At 39.1% G+C, this 11,803-nt stretch overlaps 1 protein-coding gene across 1 annotated transcript in view; it reads right to left on the bottom strand.

The window, feature by feature from the left end:
* The window catches only part of stxbp5b (syntaxin binding protein 5b (tomosyn)), a 43,196-nt gene that overhangs the window by 21,215 nt on the left and 10,178 nt on the right, over positions 1 to 11,803 (bottom strand). The window contains exons 3-10 of the mRNA XM_017302406.1: positions 7,781 to 7,862; positions 7,415 to 7,515; positions 5,795 to 5,929; positions 2,487 to 2,550; positions 1,859 to 1,942; positions 886 to 1,009; positions 675 to 753; positions 492 to 603 (exon numbers count right to left, since the gene is read on the bottom strand). Coding sequence (XP_017157895.1) covers positions 492 to 603; positions 675 to 753; positions 886 to 1,009; positions 1,859 to 1,942; positions 2,487 to 2,550; positions 5,795 to 5,929; positions 7,415 to 7,515; positions 7,781 to 7,862 — 781 coding nt within the window. The remainder of the gene's footprint in view (positions 1 to 491; positions 604 to 674; positions 754 to 885; positions 1,010 to 1,858; positions 1,943 to 2,486; positions 2,551 to 5,794; positions 5,930 to 7,414; positions 7,516 to 7,780; positions 7,863 to 11,803) is intronic.

The raw sequence follows: 11,803 nt of genomic DNA, 5'->3' as shown, positions 1-11,803 counted from the left end.
CAAGCATATTAGCAGCTAGTTACTGGTAGCCACAACAGCATTGAGTCACAAAACATAGTGAGGATGTCTTTGCAGAACTCAAAGTTCAGCAGTTCCCCTGAGAAAAAGRAAAACTACATAGAATATTCAAGATTAAAATATTAAATGATTAAATTTAWGAAATGTGATTAATGTATTTAAGGCCAACTTATTTTTTATGAATTTAAGACATTTAAAGGCCTTAATTTCAGATATGTGAATTAGACATTTTAAGGCGTTAATGTCAGATACGTGATTTTAAGACATTTCAAGGCCTTAATGTCAGATACGTGATTTTAAGACATTTCAAGGCCTTATTTTCAGTTGGATGAATTTAAGACTTTTTCAGAATTCTTGGACTTTCTGCTTTACTAAACCACTTCTCCAATAAAAGAGATCACGACATGACTACCATAAAGCATGTGACAACTAATCATAACGAAACATCATTCATTACATAATCAAAACACAACCTCTGAGAGCACCAAAGCTGACGATAGGCACCTTTCCAGCTTTCCATCYACAATAAGGACGCCRTCATCCAAACTGATGTTTGGTTTATGCAGAACAACAGGAAAGGCGCCTCTGAACACAGGATATGGATCCAGGCGCAAGCAGACACAGGAAGGGTGGGAGCTTTCTGCCATCACACTTACCCAGCTCTTGTAGTTTTGTACTCCACTTTTAGGATAGGCTTGCACGGTTCTGGCTTTTTTCCATCCTTAGGCTGTTTTCCTGTTAGAAGCCAGGAGGAGCAATTTCAGAACTTTAAAGAATCRACGCTCTCAACACACAACATGCCTCGCTGCGCGTAAAAACATGACTGCGTGTGTGCGTGTGTATGCGTGCGTGTGCGACAGCTCCTACCATGTGGCGTGATGATCTGGGCAGGCTTGGCCGGGGCGCGTATATTCCACGTGGTCAGAGTGCCATCGGAGTGGCTGCAGACAAACTGTTTCCCCTCGTGGTGCCAAGCAACTGAGTGGATCGCCTGAGAGACACAGAGACGTATCGTTAAGATGTGTAACATTGTGCTCCACCAAATGGAAAGTCAGAATTAGGTTCTCTATAGGCGTTTGTTGCATTTTTATAAGTGGTGGTTGGCATCTTCTTGCAWGCAGTTCAWTGCAAAAGTAAGCAGACTCCCAGATTTCCTACATTTGATAACACTACATCCACAAAAAAGTGGCTTTAGAGGAACACAAAAAGTGCATGATTTCTTTTTTGTATAAAAATAAAATCAGAAAACTGATATTCAAAACCATTTATCTCAGTGATAAAAACAAGAAWATAATGTCTTTATGAYGATTTTCACTAATGCTCTCTAACATCTGGATTTAGACTGAAATGAAATTACTTAAGAGGWAAACTCTTAGTTAATCAGGAAATTGGTTGAACTAGATTTCACTTAGGGGCGTCAGAGTAAAGGGGGCTAAACACAAATTCACGGCACACTGGAAACCTGAAAGTCTAGTATGTTTTCCCTTTCCCGCCACAATTACAGACGTCTTTGTGCTGGTTTATTACACAAAATGTATTAAAATACATTGAGATTTGTCGAAGTTATGAGACAAAATATTGACAAACTTCAAGGTGTGTTGATGTAAAAGCCTGTTGGTCATTACAAAGGGAGGTAATCAGTTCCTGTGCCGTTTGCTCAATGATTTCCAATCTTGTTTTTTATTTTTCCCTTCATTCCACCGACAAGCAGCTCTGTCAGGTTTTGTGTCTCAAACTATTTGGGAGCTGTCGTTCGGACGGAAACAAAACAAGTCCAAACACGTCGGACCGAACTAGTTCGCTCACAAGAACTGAGCGAATGTGAACGGAGATGCCTCACCTCGTCATAATTGTAGCGGTAGTCAGCTTTCTTGGACTTCAAATCCCACAACACCACGACCCCACACTCAAATCCAATCAGAAGCTGGGATGAGATGAGAAAAAGCTAAATTAAACCGGATTTCATCCCCGACGTTCCACAAATGCATCATTAGAGTTGAGGACATACTTTATGACATGAAAAGTAATAAATTATGGCATTATTTGATTGGGAAAAAAGAACGGTTTTAGGAAAAATGTCCAAAAAAAAAACAAAAAAAAACCCATTTAAAATGTTTTAATAAAAATGTTATGATTTACAACTGATTGTTAGGATTGCTACAGCAAATGTAGCACGCTAAAAACCGTCAATGTCAGGTTATTTACAAAACATACTTAAGACCCAACTGCTGTAAAACACAGTAAAACAAGTCAAAAAYATGTATSCCAAAAAACAAAACAAAAAATCAATCAGATGCCTTCTGATGTCTAGAAAGGTGGTTTTATGCAATTCGATAACTAAGAAATGAATGAAAATTATGGAAAAACTACACATAATCATCCATATACAGAATACACATATAGATATTAAGATAAAATAGATTTGGACACACTTTTTAAATTGTTGGGTGTTTTAATTTATAAGTTACCTTGCCCTCGTCCATGGGGTTATCACTAATGTGCACAACAGGCCCTGGGTGTGTCTTGGTGGATCTGCAACAGAACAGCAACACGCAATCTAAGGACATTTTGAAGCATGGTCAGACATGATGTGCATCTTACATTTTAGAGCTCGACACTGACAGAGAAACTGTGGCAGCTTTCAAAAGCCTAGTTCAGATAATGAGGCAATTAGGTGAAGGAAAAAAAATAATAACGAGCTACACTGACTGGCTYGCACAAAGGYAAAACAAAATATCCTGGTAAGAAAAAAAAAGCACCAGTGGACTGCAGAAAGAGACATGACACACAAGAGAGAAATAGAGCGAGTACGGGGGTCTGTGGCAGATTATGCTGCGTGGAGACAGGATCACCGAGGCAACGGAGTGAGGGGCACGGAGGAAAGCGAAGATCTGGCCTGAAGAACGTGTTGCTGCCTCTGAGTGTGGTCTGGCTCCGGTGGCTAATGATCTCATTGCTGCTGATGAGTCAATACAGAYAGAGATGTCGCAGTGAGTGGAAACAAGAGAAAGACCAGAAGATGAACTCCAGCCACCGCCGCCGCCTAATGAGGATTCGGCTTAAACAGGCAGCTGACGCGATGAAAGCACGCAGACGGCACACACCACCTGGATGAAAGCGTCTGTACGCCGTCGTAAATGAGTCCGAACCGCATTCGAAACACGAYTGATTCTTAGCTTTGACTATAAAAAAGGTGACTTTTCAGACTTTGCATGAGAATCCGTTATTAACCAGAGGCTTTGGTGTTTATGGATAATAAGGTTCTTTAATGAAACGCTTGAAGGGATGCGGCCTGTTTGTGGCTTGTTGTGCCTTCAGTTCTCTGTAAGTGAAAAGCAATCTCCGCTGTGGATTCATTAAGATAGCTGCTGATTGAAGGCTCYGGCGAYGAGACGCCCACCTCTGGTTTTCAGGGTTTGGACGGCTGCACAGAAAAGTTATGTCTTTGCACAAGCAGCGATTCTGCCGTCACTTATTAGAGCTGCACGATATTGGGGGAAAAAAAGAAAGAAARAAAAAACAGATATTGCACATTTTTATTTATATTTCCACTGGGATAAACATTATGCTGGATGTTTTGCCAGTTTAGGAAATTGTTTTGAAATAAATGTTCTGAATAAGACAAGTGGTGTTCATGTGCTAAAATTAGGCCTAAAATTAAATAGTGCTSGATTTAGTTGATAAACTACAGAGGCTAGATGGCATTCATCTGATGAGAAAATGCAATAAATATCAATCTTTTAACAAGTCAAAGCAAATAATGCATTTAAAAAAATCCTTAAACTGTACATACAGGTACAATAGCACAAGTTCACAAAATTGTATTTTAAATTAAATGAAAGTATTATGTATTTYCCTGCTACATAGTGCCATTTTTATAACTGTTGTTATAAAAACGCAAAATTTATMAAAGAAATTTGATTGATGCTCTGTGAGGAAACTACAGGCCRAAGGAGGAGCTTCRTTGTCGAAGGCGGTGCTAAGTCCACCCTGTCGYTTTACACGGCTGAATGGTTGCCACAGGAGACTGTAGGAGTTCTCAAACATGCTAATGTTCATTTGCAATGAACATTCAAATATGGAAAAGTAAAAAAAGAAAAAAAAATCACTGAATAAATTAAATCACAAATTTCCWAAGAACAACGTACTCTGTGTGTCTTTAAAGGGCATGTCAAAGCACAATCTTAAAAAACAATGGACATAATTACTCACATAGCTTAAGGAATATTTAAATTGGCCCCACTTACTTAAACTCACAGCTCCACTCTTTAAATATAAGTTAACAGTGGTAATCTAAGTCAAATGCAATGGTGCAAAGAGGAAAAATTGCAAATTCATGTCATAACGATCAACTTTTCCAAAACATGAAGAGACGTTAGAACTTTGTAATTATTTTACTAGCAGGGCTCCTTCACTTAATAAGTAGCAGCACAAGAACAGAGAGGTGAGCCACGGAGCTAAAAAGCCCAGAAGGAGACATTTCTGTCAGCGATCTGACAAGCCTTTTACAAAGAAATGACTGTGAATTATCTTTCACATTTCACACTACATCTTCTCTTTTCCATTTTCACAAGCGGCGAGGCAAAAATCATTTCCCATCTTCAGTGGCTGTTTCCTTCACGGATGGCACACTTTGCTCTGACACTTTCAACTYCGAGATCTAAAGCAGCAATTTATCGGATTTCACCTGCAGCCTCGCACTCAAACACACACCTCGGCGTCTGCTACTCATTTCGGCTGCCAGTCACAGTCTAAAAATCAAATTTTTTTTTTAGCTCGCTTGTGGGCAMACTACGGGGGGAGAAAAATAAAATTACTTAAAAAGAGCTTCTACCGGCCCAAGTTTTCATTTCGGCACACATTTTCATTGCTGTTCAATGTTTACGGCGACGGAACAGCGCCGCGAGAAAAGTTTCCGATCGCAAATTTATCCCAAGACCGAGATCAAATTTGACCAAAACACTGCAGGGTTTCCTCACCGTGTAACTGATGGTGGCAAAATAAAAGTCACCACATGAAACATTAAAATTTACTTTAGTTTGAAACACCAACAAAGTCTGCTCCTGCATGTCTGTCTGCGATGCTGGCTACTGTGCGCTGCTCTCAGGAGTGAAGCAAAACTAGAGATGACGGTCCGAAGTAGAGGGAGAGAAAAGGCGGAAGAAAGTTAGCTAAGGAAGGTTAAGTTGAATGCATTTTTAAGTTCAAGGCTGTGAAATTGATCCTAATCTCAACAGTAGTGTAGTTATTTAACATAGTTTTACTTTCGTCAGTAAATGCTTCAGATACAATTTGAAAGCTTCCTGATTTTGATTTTGGTATTTAATCAGCAGCGTCGTGTCACAAAAGTCCTACAGGAAACCGTGTGTTGTCAAAAGTCACTTTATAAAAAAAAAAAAAAAAGGTAAAGGATAGGATAGGATATAAACCTGTGATCATCACAGTGTGTTTGGGTCACAGAATTAGGTCACTGGAGTCACCAAGAGGACACTTCCTGTCATGTTCTGTCAAATCAGGCAGCAAACACCTCCAGGAGTCTCCACAACAAGTCCTGGCATGGCATAATCACCACCCCTGTGCCGCGGCCACACTAGATCAGAGCTATGGCTTTATCAGCTCTACGGGACACAATATCAGCGGCTTCTCAGCCAGTCGCRTTCCTCTGCATTTTGGAGTTTCCTGTGTTGAGTGTCGGCTGCACCGGTGCAACAGCGTGATATGCAAATAGGACAAAAGGGTGAGGAAGAGAGAAGAACGCTCTGGAGTGCAGACTCACAATTCGATGGCTTTGTTCCACATGATGACATAGCCTGAGAGGGTGAAGGACTCCACGTTGACGATGTGGATGTTTCCTCGCTCTGAGCCGATGTACAGCCATTTGCTCTGGAAGGGCAGGTGGCAGTATGTGATTCTGCAAGAGATCAGGATGCATCAGCAGCAGGCTTTTCATTATCCCATGAGTCAGAGCCATCAAAAGGCCCCCGCTTGTCCCTAATCACGCTGGTCCAACTGGAAGGAGCGTTGAATGACTAGAATTTAATTACAAAGGCCTTGCACTGTGTCACACTAATGAACCCGTACTATTTATAACTCAGTGGGGAGGAATAGCAGAATAAATACTGCTGTCTTTTCTCGACCGGGGCGGAGGACGCACCGGGCCGTACATCACTTTTACGGTATAGGATGTACTTATTGTGCAGATGCCGTGTTTTTAAACACACATCCCCCCTGCCGTCTCCGTTTACGTCTCACGGGACTTTCAAAAACCAGGGTAATTTTAAAAGATGCAGCAAAACAATGAGAAATAGTGTTTTAGGTGGATTGCTGCCAACTTGGGTAGCTGTGGTAAAAATACAGCAAGATGTTACTTTTTCATTATTAGAAACAGCTTCCATATAACATTTGGGGGAAAAAAGCTTCAGGTTCACAATGAAAAGTCTAAACATAAGCTAAACAAATAAATACAAATTACTAGAGATAAAAGACTCACCATTCGTCAGTCCCTCCAGGATGTTACGATGCTTTTTTGTGATTGTTGCGGCCTGACATTTTTCTTCTTCTTTTTTTAAAGTTATGGCAAAGTTGCAAAGTTTTAAGTCATATTTTTGACATAACATGGTCTTACAAAAAAGCTGAAAATGACGCACATAATCACCGTATTTTCCTGACTAAAAGTTGCTCTAGTGAACAAGTCACCAGCCAAAGAAAAATTATGAAAAGAAAAAATAAGAAAAGAGTCCAGAAAATACAGTACTTCAAGTGAACATTTACAAGTACCTTAATAAAAATAAAATTATGTCCTGAGGAGTCAAAAAAAAAAAAGTCCATACTGGTAATTTAAGTGAAAATTAACTGTACGCCCAGTGTAACAAAATCCTACAAAATATCTCAAAATGATTTTTGCAAAAACAAAAGCAAAAAAATGTTTTAGAATTGGCAGATGTTACGATTTACATCCTTCATCTTGCAGATTCRTCTTTCAAGCGACGTCGTGAAACAGGAAGTTAAATTAGAAGGGGGCCAAGTCGATTGGTCAAAATTCAGCAGCCWTGCCGTTATTGGCCAGAAAAGAAGTAAACACAGAAAGCATGATGATTGGTCAGATCTTGCGAAAAAGGTGCAATGACTGGTAAAAATTGCTAAATTTTGAAATGACGATGTAATTCTTATTAGTAATTGCGATCGCAATGTCACAACTCTCTGGAGGGACTGATGTGAGACTCAACATGCAGCATAAAATGTCAAACTCACTGCATGTTAAAAGTTGAAATTTTCAAACAAGGAACTTGAAATGAGGCATAAAATTACTACCAACACATCACAAAGCTTTATGAACATAGCCGGCTGTGACTGCAGCATCTAAGTTTTGTTTACAGAGCGGAACGTGTTTCTGTACCTCTCCCGGTTAAACTTGAGAGAATGTAGGATAGCYGGAATTTTTTGCCTCAGGTTCCACAGATGGATGCTGTCATCAGCTAAGGCACTCACCAGCGCCCCCTGTGGAGACAGTGACAAACAGACGGATGTGTAGCATTCAGCTCACGTGGCTTGGCTTCCCTCACCGTTTTGTTTACAAAATATAACAGGAGAAATGTGGGTTGTACCAGTAGCATAACTGCTTAATCTGGGTTTAAAAGCACTAACAGGGGCTACTATAAAAAGAAAATGAAAAAGAGATAAAAAGAGACAAGAGATGGATTGACTGAGAGAAGAAGTTAAAAAAAGGAGCATTGAGTATAATGTAGAGGCGATGACAACGCACCTCATTGATGAGGAACTGGAGCTGGATGACAGCAGCACCGCTCTCATGCTGACAGTAGCACTCCACACCCGCACGGCCGAACCTAAAAGTTGGCTCAGTCAAAGAAAAATGAGGAAGAGTTGCCAACAAAGGTGATGCAGGGATGGGAGTGGAACGGATCCAGAATACGTAAAAAGGCTCAGTTTAAAATGTGACTTATCCTGAAAAGAGCCTGTGAAGTACAATAAACCAGGGAAACCACAAATGTACCAAGAAAACCAGAGAGAGAGAGAGAAGCTAGCTTTAGCTTCAGAGGGACTTGCTTTACACGTCTGTTTTAATTTCTGTTTCAGTCTGTGTTTGGCAAAACTGGTCTGTGAAAGCTTTCACAACAGAACGGGGAAATGGTGTTAGATCTAATCATACCAAGAAGCTCTGGACTGATACGGTTGTGAAAACAAAGCATTTTGTTTGTCGGTGTGATCTGCAAGAAATTCATTTTTGGTCAGAATTTGTGCTCAAGAAGACCCAAGGAATCCAATAAATGACTCATGAATAAAAGTAATTTTAAAAMATTAATTCATGAAAGCAAACATACACAGATGTATGTGTAGTTATTTACATTTGAATTCATTGCATATTAGAATATGTAATAATAAGTAAATGTTTCCATTTCATTGTTTCTCTGCTACGTTATTGTTTTGGAGTGATACTTTATTGAACAAAGTAATTCAGAATTGGCTACAAAAATGCTTAATGTATCTTCAGAAATTTTCTAAATTAATCAATAGTATACAAATACTCATTGAAGTACATGTGATAGATGTTTTACTTTTTCTGTCTGTGCTACTAATCAAAGTGAATGGATGAAGTTATCGATACTACAACCAACAACTGGCTGTCATTGGTTAATCTASCAGATGGCAAATAAAATATCCGGGTCTGGGAAAATGTGAAACGTTTAGTTATTTCATGGTGGACTCTTACGCAGAATATTTGAATTAAATAACAAAAAAAACACTTAAATCACGATCAACTACATCCTGTGATCCAAGAATAAGCAAATATAGATGATAGATGGACATTAGAAGGTGTGTGTAAGCATCTGTCTCCACCAGGAAACAAATGAACACACAAAACATATCTAAAAGTTTGACGAGTTCAAACAAAGTCGAACATTAAAAATGTTGCGTGGTTGCAATTCTGTAATTGACTTAAGAGCTGGATGTTAAATACAGGAAATGATGTCACAGAGTGAAGCACAAAGAGAGCTTTCTAGGAATCCTAAGTGTTGATTACTTATTTAGCTAATGACTTTTTTCTTTTATAGCTCTACTGGAACAACATGTGTTTACATAAACAATCAGTTTTTTACTTTTATTGTAGCACCTTAAGCAGCGACGGCTAAAACCGTGTGAGCCGATCTGACTGAGGTGCAATCAAACAAGCCCTTGGCTCCTTAAACAAACTAAGGTGGGGTGGCAGGAGACGGTTACAGAACACGCTACTCAGCGTTAGGCATCCCTTCTGCACAAGCAGAGAGGCAAACACAGACTTTTAGACTTTTAAGCTGGCGCCAGTACAGAGCGGCTGCCAGCGGATCTCGTCCTGACCCTTGACCTCTCCRTTTGGTTTTAGCTCCCAGTTTGTCGTCAGGATTATTAATGGGAATCCTGCCATACTCGCTCCGGAGTGGAGGAGGAGTTTTATATCCTCTGGGCAAATTTAAATAAGAGCGGAGGAGTACCGTAGTTTAAATAATGAGGATGTTTGTGGTAAGGCGAGGGGTTGCTTCACAGGCCACAGGGCTGACATCGCAGGTTAGYGCCGGCTGTCCTTTTGCGGGCTGAAAGCATGTATTGTACTAGTTTAACCTGTTTCTGTTTTAATGTAGGTTAATAGTGCTGCAGAGCAAAGCCACTTTCTAGGCGAGCAGGAAATTACTAAGACAAACCTCAAAACTAGATTTTATCWCACTGGTGAGCAAAGGCAGCACTCTTTTCAGACTTCCTCCAACACTTTACTACTATCAGTTAGTAGTACAAACTACRGAGTGTGTTTTTACTTTTTACTTTTTCAAAAACACAGGCGCGTGTAAGAAAACAACCACTGGTCTCGCTATTAACCTTGTAATTTCCCATTTAAACATAAAATCTTGGTGGGAGGAAAGCAAACATTCTAAAAATTCCTCTCACTAAGCGGTGCACGGCGCACTGCTGAATTAATAAGACACAGTTAAAAATGTTCTGCTTTTCTCAAATGGCAAAGACAAAGTAAACCCCCAACACGCTGCATAAGTAAAGTGTCCATCTTCCATCTGCTGCGAGACGTACATCAACTGCCAGTGGTTTTAATTTKATTTTATTTTAGGACTTGGGAGGATTTAATCCCTAAATAGAAATCATAGTTTCAAAGTCAGTTTCTCAGTTTGTTGAGTTACTGAGAATGCTGTGGAAGTAACACATCCACTCTAAAATCTGCTATCTTTGTTTGATTGTGTTGAAGGATGTTGAGCACCAAAGCTCTTGATTGAGTTTCGCATCATTTCCATACTTAGCAAAGGACTGATCTRCAAGATTCTGTTTAATCATGTCGGGATCTGAAACAGTCTACAGCCTTACACCAATAATTTCTCTAAGCCATTGATTTGATGATACAACATGCTACTCCAATATATCCATAAAGCAAAAATGATTACAATGCTGTAGCTAAAATAATATCACTACATATAATAACGTTGTCGCCGACAGGGCTGCACAATATCAGGAAAGCATGCGGTAAAGTTGGTGCATACTGTGATATTAAGATAGGACTTGCAGGAAGTAAACAGATGCTTAGCTAAGCAGAGTACATGTCTTTTTTCTTTAGGTTCTTGTAAACAGAATCCAGAYAAGCTGTCCAGCTATAAGAGAAAAAATAAAATGTATTCAGATTTTTCCTTTCTATATGATCTTTTTTAATTATTATTACTATTGTTGAGTAAGTTGTTCTGTCTACGTCTGCCATTTTTGGCAATTAAATAACTTAGTTTCAGTTTCTTAATTACTTAACCAAAACATCTTAAGTGACATTTTGTGCAGCATTAAGCAACAAGAGTCACCAAATACTGAATATTCTGCAACAGACTTTGTGATGCTAATATTGCAGGAAGGGATATTACACAAAACAAAAAAATGAAGTAAGAATGAACAGATGTACATGGTGGTAAAAGACTAGAGCAAAACATGAAATAAACATCTGTTGTATTTGTTAGAAGCGTTATATAAAGATACTTAATGCCATTCTTCCCTTTGACGAATTCCCTTTATGAATCAACACTGAAAGCTAATATTAGCTGGCTAGTTAGCAAGGGTCGGCTAGCTAGCCTGTACTCTGGTTGACGCACATACTGCTCTAGATTTATAGCATAAATATTTTACTTTCTCAACAGCATTGCCTTGATAACAGTAAAAGGTGTCTTGCTTTAGCTTATAGTTTTCGAAGAAGCTAGCCATAATCTCTGGTGACCGTGAATTGAGAGTAAYSGAGACGTTAGCTCGCTAAAACCAAGACAAGACGGATGTCTGCGCTAAACTCTGCTCCCTCCGGAAAGTTCTCTGCCATTTTACTGAAAGAATTCAAAACTGTAGGAGTGGTATCCACTCTAAAACCAGTTTTAATGTGTCTGGTATCTGTATCAACCATCTARCTGTTGATATGATAAACTGAATGATTTTATAGTAGTGCTGCTTATAGATTATTCCATTGAAATTTAGACRAAATTCAATCCATTTCCTGGGACTTCTACATTGTTCTAAAGTCTGGTGAAATCAGTATTTATTATGCTGGTATAGAGAAACCACTAGCTTCAAATTAATAGGCGTTGGCCTTGTGAAGTACAAAGGCATTCTGAAAATTTCATYATGTCTTCATAAATTATGTAAAAGTCAATGTATGTATATATCTGAAACTGTATGTGCACATAAGTCTTGTTAAAAACAAAAACAAAACCAGAGCTGCTGTATGTTGCATATTTAATTCCAGAAAAATAGTTCAAATAAATTA

The sequence above is a fragment of the Poecilia reticulata genome, linkage group LG22 (genome assembly GCF_000633615.1).
Source record: "Poecilia reticulata strain Guanapo linkage group LG22, Guppy_female_1.0+MT, whole genome shotgun sequence".
NCBI classification, from domain to species: Eukaryota; Metazoa; Chordata; class Actinopteri; order Cyprinodontiformes; family Poeciliidae; genus Poecilia; species Poecilia reticulata.
This window is presented reverse-complemented; position numbering and strand designations above follow the sequence as displayed.